At 53.9% G+C, this 13,902-nt stretch overlaps 1 protein-coding gene across 2 annotated transcripts in view; it reads left to right on the top strand.

Annotated features, from left to right (window-relative positions):
- The first annotated feature begins 278 nt into the window (after positions 1-278).
- UBE2W (ubiquitin conjugating enzyme E2 W) overlaps positions 279-13,902 on the top strand; it is a 39,983-nt gene continuing 26,359 nt past the window's right edge. Inside the window, exon 1 of one of the 2 annotated variants that reach the window (XM_038766772.1) lies at positions 279-338. In XM_038766772.1, coding sequence (XP_038622700.1) covers positions 324-338 — 15 coding nt within the window. In that variant the 5' untranslated portion in view covers positions 279-323. Of the gene's footprint in view, positions 339-8,346; positions 8,472-13,902 lie in introns of those variants that run through there. The other variant, XM_038766771.1, reaches the window with a different exon arrangement.

The raw sequence follows: 13,902 nt of genomic DNA, 5'->3' as shown, positions 1-13,902 counted from the left end.
CCCGCCGCTCAGTACGGCGCCTGTCACCTACTAAGCGCTCAACCCAGCCCGTCACTCTCGCCATTATTGCGATCGCGCCTCAGCAGCCCCGCCCCCATCGGCCCCTCCCCCCCCCGCCGGGCCGCTCGGCCAATGGCGTCCCCGCCGCCCCTCCCCCACCTCCGTCGTCGTGGGGGGCCGCGCGGGCGGTGCTGCGCGTGACGTCACCCCGCCCGGCCCCGCCCCCCGTCGCGCGGCGGGGAGGGGGGAGGGGGAGGGGCGGCGATGCTGCTCCCGTCGCCGCCGCCGCCGCCGCCGCCGCCGCTGCCGCCGCCGCCGCCATCATGGCGTCAATGCAGGTGAGCGCCGCGCCCTCCCCCCCTCCCCCGCCCTCCCCCCATCGCCCCGCCTCCCCCGGGGGGGGTGGGGCGGCTGACAGGACCCCCCCCCCCCCCGCCGCCCCCCTTCTCCCTTCTGGGTCAGACCCTCCATCTTCTCTGGAGCCCCCCCCCATCCCCCCTTAGCTCTCCTGTCCCAGACCCCTTCCATCTTATCTGGACCCCCCCCCCCCCCTTATCTCTCCTGTCCCCCTTTAACTCATCTGGAGCCCCCCCTTATCTCTCCTGTCCCCCCCAACTTATCATCTGGAGCCCCCTCTTATCTCTCGGGACACCCCAAACTTATCATCTGGAGCCCCCCCTTATCTCTCCTGTCCCCCCCAACTTATCATCTGGAGCCCCCCGCTTATCTCTCCTGTCCCCCCTCGAACTTACCTGGAGCCTCCCCCCTTATCTCTCCTGTCCCCCCCAATCTCATCCGGAGCCCCCCCTTATCTCCCCTGTCCCCCCCAACTTATCATCTGGAGCCCCCCCCTTATCTCTCCTGCCCCCCCCAAACTTATCATCTGGAACCCCCCCTTATCTCTCCTGTCCCCCCCAACTTATTATCTGGAGCCCCCCCTTATCTCTCCTGCCCCCCCCCCAACTTATCATCTGGAACCCCCCCTTATCTCTCCTGTCCCCCCCCATCTCATCTGGAGCCTCCCCCGTTATCTCTCCGGCCCCCCCCAACTTATCTGGAGCCCCCCCTTATCTCTTCTGCCCCCCCCCAAACTTATCATCTGGAACCCCCCCTCCTTATCTCTCCTGTCCCAGCCCCTTCCATCTTATCTGGAGCCCCTCCCCCTTATCTCTCCTTTCCCCCCCAACTTATCATCTGGAGCCCCCCCCATCTCTCCTGTCCCCCCCAACTTATCTGGAGCCCCCCCTTATCTCTCCTGTCAATCAATCGTATTTATTGAGCGCTTACTGTGTGCAGAGCACTGTACTAAGCGCTTGGGAAGTACAAGTTGGCAACATAGAGAGACAGTCCCTACCCAACAGTGGGCTCACAGTCTAAAAACCCAAACTTATCTGGAGCCTCCCCCCTTATCTCTCCTGTCCCCCTCCAACCTCATCTGATGCCCCCCCCCCCCCCCCCCCGTATCTCTCCTGTCCCCTGCCACCTTATCCGGAGCCCCCCCTTATCTCTTCTGTCCCCCCCAAACTTATCTGGAACCCCTCCCTTATCTTATCTGGACCCCCCCTTTATCTCTCCTGTCTCCCCCAAACTTATCTGGAGTCTCTCCCTTATCTGGAGGCCCCCCCCTTATCGCTCCTGTCCCCCCCAATCTCATCTGGAGCCCTCACCCCTTATCTCTCCTGTCCCGCCCTCCATCTGATCTAGAGTTCCCCCCTTCTCTCCTGTCCCCCCCATCTCATCTAGAGTTCCCCCCATCTCTCTCCTGTCCCCCCCCCAACCTCATCTAGAGCCCCCCATCTCTCCTGCCCCCCCAATCTCATGGAGAAGCAGCGTGGCTCAGCGGAAGGAGCCCGGGCTTTGGGTCAGAGGTCAGGGGTTCAAACCCCGGCTCCGCCGGTTGTCAGCTGGAAAATGGGGATGAAGACTGGGAGCCCCCCGTGGGACAACCTGGATCACCTCGTAACCTCCCCAGTGCATAAAACGGTGCTTTGCACATAGTAGTAAGCGCTTAATAAATGCCATTATTATTATTATCATCTGGAGCCCCCCCTTATCTCTCCTGTCCCCCCCACCTCATCTGGAGCCCCGCTTCCCCATCCTCCCTGTCCCCTCCCCACCTCATCTGGAGCCCCCTTCCCCCCATCTTCCCTGTCCCCCCCAAACTTATCTGGAGCCCCCCCCACCTCTCCTGACCTCCCCATCTCACTTGTTTGTACATATTTATTACTCTATTTATTTTACTCGTACCTAGCTATTCTATTTATTTTATTTTGTTAGTATGTTTGGTTTTGTTCTCCGTCTCCCCCTTTCAGACTGTGAGCCCACTGGTGGGTAGGGACTGTCTCTAGATGTTGCCAATTTGTACTTCCCAAGCGCTTAGTACAGTGCTCTGCACATAGTAAGCGCTCAATAAATGCGATTGATGATCTAGAGCCCCACCCCCAATTTATCTGGAGTCCCCTCCTTCCCCCCATCTCTCCTGCCCTCCCCCAATCTTATCTGGAGCCCCCCCTTATCTCTCCTGTCCCAGCCCCCCCCATCTTATCTGAAGTCTCCCCGTCCCCCCGTCCCCCCATCTCATTTGGAGCCCCCCCCCTTATCACTCCCATCTTATCTGGAGCCCCCCCACCCCCTCATCTCTCCTGTCCCAGCCACCGCCTCCCACCCAGTCTCACCCGGTGCCCCCCCATTCCCACTCCCTCTTCTCTCTTCTCCAGCCCCCCTACTCCCCTGTCCTTCCCCCGTCCCCCATCTCCCCCGGCAGCCCCCCACTTCCCCGGCTCTTCGGCCCCACGGTCCCCTCCACCGCGGCCGTCCCTCCGGCCCGTCCCCCCCCCCCCCGCCGTCCATCCCACTGCCCACCCCCCAAACTGCCCCCAAACTCATCGGGTGAATGTGCCCGCTGCCCCCTCCCCGCCCGCCCCCAGGAGAGCCATCCCAGGCCCCCTCCCTTGCCCCATCCCTCCTCCCCGCAACCTGGCACATCACCCCCGACTTGGGGGGAGCGCGGTCCGCAGATTTGGGCCTCCGCGGGCAAAGATGGCACCCTGACCCCGAGTTTCCCGGTCCCCCCCAACTTCTCCGTCCCCTCAACCCCGAGGAGGCCGCACGAAGGGAGGAGACGAGGACACGACGCCCGGATCTGACCCCTTTTTCCCGTTGACATCTTTCCAGTGCCCTCCCCGGGTGGGGATGAAGGTTTGGGGGGGCTTCTCTGTTAGAAGGGGCGCCCTCCCTCCTTTCTGTTTCCAAATAGAGCCCCTTCCCCCTTGTCGCCTCTTCCCCTTTCTGCCTCCTCTTCCCCTTTTCGGCGGCGCATCCCTCCTTTGTTTTTCTCCCTCTATCCTTTCCCGCACCCGTCTTCTTCCCCCTTCCTCGCCGAGCGTCGACTCCGCGCCCGGCGCCGTACTGAGCGCCGGGTCCGGACGCCAGCCCCGAATCCCCGTCTTCCAGAAGAGGGAAGCGAGGCCCGGAGAGGAGAAGCGACTCGCCCAAGGTCACCCGGCGGGGATCTGCGCTCTTCCCACTCGGCCTTATCCCGTCTGCCCTAATAATAATAATAATAATAACGATGGTATTTGCGAAGCGCTTCCTACGTACGAAGGACTGTTCTAAGCGCCGGGGGGGGGACACAAGGGGATCAGGTTGTCCCCCGTGGGGCTCCCAGTCTTCATCCCCATTTGACAGATGAGGGAACTGAGGCCCAGAGAAGCAAAGTGACTTGCCCCGAGTCACACAGCTGACAAGAAGCAACGTGGCTCAGTGGAAAGAGCACGTGCTTGGGAGTCAGAAGGTCCTGGCTTCTAATCCCGGCTCCGCCACGTGTCTGCTGGGTGACCTTGGGCAAGTCGCTTCACTTCTCCGGGCCTCAGTTCGCTCATCTGTAAAATGGGGATGAAGACTGTGAACCCCCCAGGGGACAACCTGATCACCTTGTATCCCCCCCAGCGCTTAGATCGGTGCTTGGCACATAGTAAGCGCTTAACAGATGCCGTCATTATGATTATTATTCATTCATTCATTCAATCGTATTTATTGAGCGCTTACTGTGTGCAGAGCACTGTACTAAGCGCTTGGCAAGTCATTATTATTAAGTGGCGGAGTCGGGATTAGCCTTCTCCGGCTCGGGGCGGGGGCGGCGAAACGGACCCCGGGGGGGATCCGTCGGTGGGTTTCACGGACTTTGGAGTCAGTGGTCATGGGTTCAAATCCCAGCTCTGCCAATTATCAGCTGTGTGACTTTGGGCAAGTCGCTTCACTTCTCGGGGCCTCAGTTCCCTCATCTGTAAAATGGGGATTGACTGCGAGCCCTCTGTGGGACAACCTGATCGCCTTGTAACCTCCCCAGCGCTTAGAACAGTGCTTTGCACATAGTAAGCACTTAATAAATCCCATCATTACTATTATTATTTTTGCCTCCGCCGGGCTATGTTAGAAAGGCGCTTGGCACATAGTAAGCGCTTAACGAATGCCCTCGTTGTTATCATCTGGATGCCCGGGCCGGCGGGGAGAAGTCACGACGACCGACGCGGTGGAATCCGGTACCGAAAGCCAAAGATCCGGGCCGGGTGTCGGGGAGAGATTTCCCGACCGAAAGGGCCCCGGGATCTTTTCGGGGAAGCGGTATCTTTCCCGGGATCGGAAACCGAGCGCGGTGGCAGCGGGATGATGATGGTGAACGTTTCGACGGGTGGCTAGGCCGCTGGGCCTCGTAGACGTCTTAAATTACGTCTTCCTCAGAGCCCGGACGCCGCATTTTAAAGGAACCGGTCGCGCGTCCTCTGTTCGCGTCGCAGCCCGAAAGGACCCCCCCGAAACCTAAAGACGGCGGAGCCCGGGCCCCCCGAAATCCCGGGGCGGTGGCGGCGATGATGGCTCGCCCTCCCTTAAAACGGTATTTGCGGCCCGGGGGATGTTTGCTCGAGTTGACCGCCCGCCGCGGTCGTGTCAGAATAGTTTACCTTATAAATTCCCTCAAGGTAAGGATTTCCGCGGTGCTGTTTTTTGTTTGAAGGAAAAATACGGAGCTCCCCCCCACGACCCGGCGATGTCGGAAACCGAGGTCGGGGGAACGTTTAGGAACCGTTACGTATCGGCCGGTCGGTCAAACCGAACTAATATCCGAGAGGCGACCGGGCGTCAGCGGGCCCGCGGCTGGGTTTCGGGCCCTCGTCCCCAAAGGATCCGTCTTGACCCGGTTTCTCGGAGACCTTCGTGTGGCATTTTGGGGGGAGGGTTTTTAGGCCCCGTCAGGACTTTTCCATCAGATAAACAGAACTGTACAAGTGACTTTTTAAAGAAAATTTTCCCTTTTAGTTTGCCACAGCCTGAACCTCTCCATGGTTAGCGGAGAAACGGCTGAGAAATAACAAAACTCCATCTGTCTGTTTCACTTGCATGGCGGCCTTCGGTTTTTTAGTGAGAATTTTACACATACACACAAATATTTATAATAATAAGAATAATAATGATGGCATTTGTTAAGCACTTACTATGTGCAAAGCACTGTTCTAAGCGCTGGGGAGATTACAAGGTGATCAGGTTGTCCCACGGTGGGCTCACAGTTTTAATCCTCATTTTACATTTATGTGTATATATGTGTGTGTGTGTGTGTACATATATCTGATGTGACTCCTGCATTGATTCCATCTGGAGTAAAGCATGTTTAAGTCAGAATAGCAAGTAGAATCGGACTCAGTTTGTCTGTTTTTCAAAACTTGCTAATTTAGTTTTCTCAGTCACCGCAGGGGATCTTAGTTTTCTCCTCCATTTATTCCAAAAAATATGCTACTATAGATTTACTTGTATTTCCCAAGCGCTTAGTACAGTGCTCTGCACACAGTGCTCAATAAATACGATTGATTGATTTACTGACGTATGGCAGAGCATTACTCTTATAAAACTACGTGGGACAGGACACCCTGTTATCATGAAATGCCCTCCTCGCCAACTTTCTGACTCCCATTTAATCACATTTGCGTGGTTTTTTCCGGAGGATTCTTTCCTTCCGAGTCCATTTATTCCAAAAAATATGCTGATATAGATTTACTGACGTACGGCAGAGCATTACTCTTATAAAAATAAGTGGGACAGGACACCCCATTATCACGAAATGCCCTACTCGCTAACTTTCTGACTCCACTGAATCACATTTGCGTGGTTTTTTTCCGGAGGATTCTTTCCTTCCGAGTCCATTTATTCCAAAAGATATGCTACTATAGATTTACTGACGTGTGGCAGAGCATTACTCTTATAAAAATACGTGGGACAGGACACCCTGTTATCACGAAATGCCCTCCTCGCCAACTTTCTGACTCCACTGAATCACATTTGCGTGGTTTTTTCCGGAGGATTATTTCCTTCCGAGTCCATTTATTCCAAAAAATATGCTACTATAATAATAATAATAATAATAATAATAATAACAATAATAATAATGATGGCATTTATTAAGCGCTTACTATGTGCCAAGCACTGTTCTAAGCTCTGGGGGGATATACTATAGATTTACTGACGTATGGCAGAGCATTACTCTTATAAAAATACGTGGGACGGGACACCCCGTTATCACGAAATGCCCTCCTCACCAACTTTCTGACTCCCATTGAATCGCATTTACATGGTTTTTTTCGGAGGATTCTTTCCTTCCGAGTCCATTTATTCCAAAAGATATGCTACTGTAGATTTACTGACTACGGCAGAGCATTACTCTTATAAAAATAAGTGGGATGGGACACCCCACTATCACGAAATGCCCTCCTCGCCAACTTTCTGACTCCACTGAATCACATTTGCGTGGTTTTTTCCAGAGGATTATTTCCTTCCGAGTCCATTTATTCCAAAAAATATGCTACTATAGATTTACTGACATACGACAGAACATTACTCTTATAAAAATAAGTGGGACGGGACACCCTGTTATCATGAAATGCCCTCCTCACCAACTTTCTGACTCCCATTTAATCACATTTGCGTGTTTTTTTCCGGAGGATTCTTTCCTTCCGAGTCCCTTTATTCCAAAAAATATGCTATTATAGATTTACTGATGTACGGCAGAGCATTACTCTTATAAAAATAAGTGGGACGGGACACCCTGTTATCGCGAAATGCCCTCCTCACCAACTCTCTGACTCCATTTAATCGCATTTGCGTGGTTTTTTTCGGAGGATTCTTTCCCTGTGTGTTCCTTGGGGGCCGGGCAGTGTCCTTGAGAAGCAGAGTGGCTTAGCGGAAAGAAAAAGGGGATCAGTTTTCCAATCCTGACTCCACCAACTCCTGTTGGGTGACCTTGGGTCTTCCCTGGGCCTCCACCTCCGCATCTGTAAAGTGGGAATTCGGGGATGATTTTAATAATCGTAATAACGGTGCTCGTTAAGTGCTTGCTATGTGCCGAGCACTGTTTTAAGGGCAGGGGTAGATACAAGATAATTAGGTTGGACACAGCCCCCGTCCCACGTGGGGCTCCCGGTCGTCATCCCCGTTTTCCAGATGAGGGAACCGAGGCCCAGAGAAGTGAAGTGACTCGCCCAGGGTCACACAGCCGACAAGTGGCGGAACCGCCCGCTCTCCCTCCTGCTTACCGCGAGCCCTCCGTGGGACAGACGGCGTGTCCGACCTGATATGGTTGTACATATTTATTACTCTATTTATTTATTTATTTATTTATTTATTTTACTTGTACATTTCTATCCTATTTATCTTATTTTGTTGGTATGTTTGGTTCTGTTCTCTGTCTCCCCCTTTTAGACTGTGAGCCCACTGTTGGGTAGGGACTGTCTCTACGTGTTGCCAATTTGTACTTCCCAAGCGCTTAGTACAGTGCTCTGCACATAGTAAGCGCTCAATAAATACGATTGATTGATTGATTGATAATCTCGCATCCCCCCCGGCGCTCAGTACAGCGCTCGGTCCGTAGTAAGCACCTAATGAGGTCCACGCTTCCGGTGGATTTTCATTCCGCCGACTGTCCCCGGCGTCCCGGGAAAATGCCCCGCAACGGGTAAGCAGCATGACCTAGAGGAAAGAGCCCAGGCCTGGGCGTCAGAAGGTCATGGGTTCTAATCCCGGCACCGCCGCTCATCTGCCGTGGGACCTTGGGCGAGTCACGTCACTTCTCTGGGCTTCAGTTCCCTCCTCTGGAAAAAGGGGATGGAGACCGGGAGCCCCACGGGGGCCGGGATCCAGCTCGATTTGTATCCGCCCCGGCGCTTAGTACTGTGTCCGGCACGTACTAAGCGCTGAACAAGTACCGTAATTATTGAACAGGTACCGTAATTATTATTAGTGTCGGTATTATTATTATCGTTAGCAGGCAGGCGCGGAAATCAAGAGGTCGGGGCCGTCGTAAAGTCGTCCGAGGGCGCGCGGGGGCCAAGTGGCCAACGTTCGTGTGACCAAGTTGAAGTGAAATGGGCGAGAATCGTCTTCCAAAGGGCAAGTCCGAAACGTCTAGACCGCGAGCCCGTTGGCGGGTAGGGACCGTCTCTCTCTGTTGCCGATTTGTCCTTCCCAAGCGCTTAGTCCAGTGCTCCGCACGCGGTAAGCGCTCGATAAATGCGATCGAATGAACGGGTGACCTAGTGAAGATGGAGAGTGATAGAGCCAATTTGTACTTCCCAAGCGCTTAGTACAGTGCTCTGCACATAGTAAGCACTCAATAAATATGATTGGTGATGATGATGAGCCTTCTGCCTGTCACCGGTTTTACGGTATCTGTCGTTTGCTCGTCTATAATCCCAGCGATAGGGTGTGTAATTACCTATAATCACGTTTCTAATGATAATGGTATTTGTTAAGCTTCATCAGCAAAATGAGTGAAGCCTCATCAGCTTCATTACTTCATCTGCAAAATGGGGATGAAGACTGTGAGCCCCCCGTGGGACAACCTGATCACCTTGTAACGTCCCCAGCACTTAGAACAGTGCTTTGCACATAGGAAGCGCTTAATAAATGCCATCATTATTATTAATATTATTATTACTAAGCGCTTCCTATGTGCCAAGCACTGTTCAAAGCCCCCGGGGGAGATTCGAGCTAATGGGGTTGGACACGGACCCCCGTCCCCCATGGGGCTCACCATCTTCATCCCCCCCTTTACAGAGGAGGGGATCCCAGAGAAGTGAAGGGACTCGTCCAAGGTCACACAGCAGGTGGAATCGCGGGATTGGAACCCAGGACTTTCTGACTCCCGGGCTCTAGCCGCTCTTCACAGCATATTATCTAACTAGTCGGGTAGGGACTGTCTCTATGTGTCGCCGACTTGTACTTCCCAAGCGCTTAGTACAGTGCTCTGCACACAGTAAGCACTCAATAAATACGATTGATAGTAGTTATTTATGTTTATTATGGTAGTGACACAGTAAGCAATAAATACGATTGATTGATAGTAGTTATTTATGTTTATTATGGTAGTGTGTGCCTCTCTCTGGAAGCCAGGACTTTCTGACTCCCAGGCTGTATCCGCTCTTCATATAATAATAATAGTGGCATTTATTAAGCGCTTACTCCGTGCAAAGCACTGTTCTAAGCGCTGGGGAGGTTGCAAGGTGATGAGGTTGTCCCACGGGGCTCCCAGGCTTCATCCCTATTTTACAGATGAGGGAACTGAGGCATAGAGAAGTGAAGCGATTTGCCCAAAGTCCCACAGCTGGCAAGTGGTGGAGCCGGGATTTGAACCCATGACCTCTGACTCCAAAGACCGGGGTCTTTCCACTGAGCCACGCTGCTGCATATCATATCATATTTTAATTTGTTCTCTGTCTCCCCCTTCTAGACTGTGAGCCCACTGTTGGGTAGGGACCGTCTCTATATATTGCCAACTTGGACTTCCCAAGCGCTTAGTACAGTGCTCTGCACACAGTAAGTGCTCAATAAATACGATTGAATGAATAAATGAATGAATGATGTTATCTAGCTATTATTTATATTAATTATAGTAATGTGCGTCTCTCTCTCTGGACTGCAAGTTCGGCGTGGCAAGGAAGGTGTTTACCGGCTCTTTGGCCCTCTCCCAAGCGCTCAGTACAGTGCCCTGCACGTGGGCAGCGCTCGATAAATCCGATTGCATGAGTGATCGATGGTTTAGAGGGGCCTGTACTACGGCTTGGAGGTGAGCCCTGCCCTCAGGGACCTTACAATCTACTGTTCAAGGGTCATGGGGTCACTTGCTTCTTTAAATTCTCGGTACTTAGGTGGGAAAACTCTTGTTCCTCTGCAGGAGAAAGGCCTCCTCTTTCGTCTTCGCAATGTAGGTATATGAAAGTGATGTCTGTCGCTCTTTCGCTTTGAGGCAAACCCTCTTGGGGGGTTCTCAGGAGAACGTGACCCGGGAAAGATGAGCATTTTCATTTTATCCTCAAATAGTATTTAATAGGACTTTTACGCTTCCTTCTCTTGTTCCTGAGAGGGGAGAGAGAGAGATGGGAGGGGGGGATAGGGAAAGAGCCGGGAGGGAGAGGGAGAGAGAGGGAAAGAGGAGGGGGGAGAAGGAGAGGAGGGAGAGAGAGAGAAGGAAAGAGAGATGGAGAGCGATGGGACAGGGAAGAGAGGGGAAAAGGCGGGGAGGGAGAGAGGGAAAAAGGGGGAGAGAGGGAAAAAGGGGGAGAGAGAAGAAAAGGAAAAGCGGGGGACAGGAGAAGAGAGAAGGGGAGGAGGGAGAGAGATGGGATAGAGGGAAAGAGAGGAGGGGGAGGAGGGGAAAAGAGCTGAGAGGGAAAAAGGAAGAGGGAGAGAGGAAAAGGAAAAGGGGGGACAGAAAAAGAGAAGGGGAGGAGGGAGAGAGGGGAAAGAGGAGAGGGGAGAAGGAGAGAGGGGACGAGGGGGGAGAGGAAGAGGGAAAAAGATGGGAGAGGGAAGAGGAGGAAAAGGGGAGGGAGAGAGGGAAAAAGAGGGAGAGAGGAAAAGGAAAAGTGGGGGGGACAGAAGAAGAGAAGGGGAGGAGGGAGAGCGAGATGGAGGGAGAGAGAGGGAAAGAGGGAGGAGGGGAAGAAGGAGAAGGAGGGAGGGGGAGAAGCCAAGAGAGATGGGAGAGGGAAGTGAGGGGAAAAAGGGGGAGGGAGAGAGGGGAAAAGAGGAGAGAGAGAGAGAGAGAGAGAGAGAGAGAGAGAGAGAGAGAGGAAAAGTAGGGGGCAGGAGAAGAGAGAAGGGGAGAGAGTGGGGGAGAAAGGGGAGAGAGAGAGGGAAAGAGATGGGAAAGGGAAAAGAGAGGGGAAAGTGGGGGCAGGAGGAAAGAAGGGATGGGGAGAGAGAGAGTTCGCTCCTTCCCTGTCTGTAGCTGTAGAGTTTGGGCCTCAGATTGTCCTCTTGGGCCCAGAGCAGGAGACCGTCTTGGGGTCCCCTCTTGGGGTCCCCCGTGGACTTGGCTGCGGAGGGGCGCGAGCGGCTCGGCCCCACGTGGGGCCCGGCCGAAGTCCAGGCGGTCCAGCCCCGGCCCCCGGACTTTGTCCGAGCGGGCCGGTCCGGTCCGGTTCGGGAGAGAGCGGGGTGCCCCTGGACCCAGCCTGGAACTGCTTCCTCAGGGAGCCCCAAGGCCGCCTCCCCCCCCCCCGAATAATCATCATTAGAATCGATGGCGTTCACTCCGTGCCGGGCACTATGTGCTAAGCGCTGGGGTGGGTCCAGGCAGATCCGGGTGGACGCGGTCCCTGGCCCGTGGGGGGCTCACGGTCTCCATCCCCGTTTTACAGGTGAGGGGACTGAGGCCCGGAGAAGTGAAGCGACTCGCCCAAGGTCACACAACAGGCCCTGACCGCGGCAGGGAGGGGCGGAGGGGGTGGGCGAACCGGCCACCTCTCCCTGGGGCTCGAACGGGGAGCGGGTTCCCACAGCTGTAATAATAGGAAATTGTAATAATAATAATAATCATGGTATTTGCTAAGCGCCTACTGTTCCCCGGGTTGACCCCCCTGGGGCTCTCAGTCTTCATCACCATTTTACAGAGGAGGGAACTGAGGCCCAGAGAAGAATAATAATAATGATGATGGCATTTATTAAACGCTTATTATGTGCCAAGCACTGTTCTTAGCACTGGGGAGGTTACAAGGTGATGAGGTTGTCCCACGGGGGGCTCCCAGTCTTCATCCCCATTTGGCAGATGAGGTCACTGAGGCCCAGAGAAGTGAAGCGACTTGCCCAAGGCCACACAGCAGACGAGGGGCGGGGCCGGGATTAGAACCCACGACCTCTAACTCCCCAGCCCGGGCTCTTTCCACTGAGCCACGCTGCTTCTCCATAATAATGATGGCATTTATTAAGCGTCTACTGTGTGCCAAGCACCATTCTAAGCGCTGAGGAGGTCACAAGGTGATCAGGTTGTCCCACGGGGGGCTCACAGTCTTCATCCCCATTTTGCAGATGAGGGAACTGAGGGCCAGAGAAGCAAAGTGACTTGCCCCGAGTCACACAGCTGACAAGAAGCAACGTGGCTCAGTGGAAAGAGCACGTGCTTGGGAGTTAGAGGTCCTGGGTTCTAATCCCGGCTCCACCACATGTCTGCTGGGTGACCTTGGGCAAGTCACTTCACTTCTCCAGGTCTCAGTGACCTCATCTGTAAAATGGGGATGAAGACTGTGAGCCCCCCAGGGGACAACCTGATCACTGGGGGAGATACCCCCCCCATTTTACAGGTGAGGGAACTGAGGCCCAGAGAAGTGAAGCGACTTGCCCACAGTCACCCAGCTGACAAGTGGCCGAGCCGGGATTTGAACCCATGGCCTCTGACTCCAAAGCCCGGGCTCTTCTCTAATAATAAGCGTTTACTGTGCGCCAAGCACTGTACTAAACGCCGGGGGAAGGTACAAGGCGATCAGCTGTCCCACGTGGGGCTCACGGTCTCCATCCCCATTTTCCGGATGAGGGAACTGAGGCCCAGAGGAGCGAAGTGACTTGCCCAAGGTCACCCAGCAGACAGGCGGCGGAGCCGGGATCCGAACCCACGTCCTCTGACTCCCAAGCCTGGGCTCTTTTTTTTCCTTTGATGGCATTTGTTAAGCGTTTACTATGTGCGGAGCACTGTTCTAAGCGCTCTTGCCGCCAAGCCACGCTACTTCTGCTTCAGGTGGGGTTGAAACGTGTGAAATATCAGGAGCAAATCAACCCACCGCTGGTATTTATTGAGCACGCAATGGGCGCTGTACTGAGCGCTCGGGGGAGGACAGTGCAGCGTTCCCTGCCCGCAGCGAGCTTACAGTTGAAGGGATGGAGAAGGGGACTTTAGCTGAGTAGTAACGAACTCGCTGTGCCAAGTTTCCTTAAAAAATGGTGTCTATCAGTGGCACGTGGAATATATCGCGTGCGTATAATTCACGCCTCTTGATCTCGGTGTAGACAAACAAATGAAGCCATTCCGTGCGTTTATTTTTAAAGGAGGTTTTCATCTTCGCGTCCCGTTCCGAGAACCGAAAGGTACGGAAGGGCGAGCGTGTAGTTAGGCCAAGGTCGCGGGCCGAAAACGAATCTTGGACAAAGCCCTCTCTCGCCGCGTCGATGCAGATTTGCCGAGGTCCGTTTGGCCTATTTCTTTAATCCCATTTCTTTGCTGGGTTCAATTCCGAAGGGGAAAACATAATACTCGGTGTAGACAAACAAATGAAGCCATCCCGCGGGTTTATTTTTAAAGGAGGTTTTCATCTCCGCGTCCCGTTCCGAGAACCGAAAGGTACGTGAGGGCGAGCGTGTAGTTAGTCAATCAATCAATCGTATTTATTGAGCGCTTACTGTGTGCAGAGCACTGTACTAAGCGCTTGAAGTTAGTCCAAGTTAGTAAGTTAGTCCAAGGTCTCGGGCCGAAAATGAATCTTGGACAAAGCCCTCTCTCGCCGCGTCGATGCAGATTTGCCGAGGTCCATTTGGCCTATTTCTTTAATCCCGTTTCCTTGCTGGGTTCAATTCCGAAGAGGAAAAAAT

This window comes from Tachyglossus aculeatus, chromosome 25 (assembly GCF_015852505.1).
Source record: "Tachyglossus aculeatus isolate mTacAcu1 chromosome 25, mTacAcu1.pri, whole genome shotgun sequence".
NCBI lineage: Eukaryota > Metazoa > Chordata > Mammalia > Monotremata > Tachyglossidae > Tachyglossus > Tachyglossus aculeatus.
Note: the sequence above shows the minus strand (reverse complement) of the source record. Positions and strands in the feature narration are given on the sequence as shown.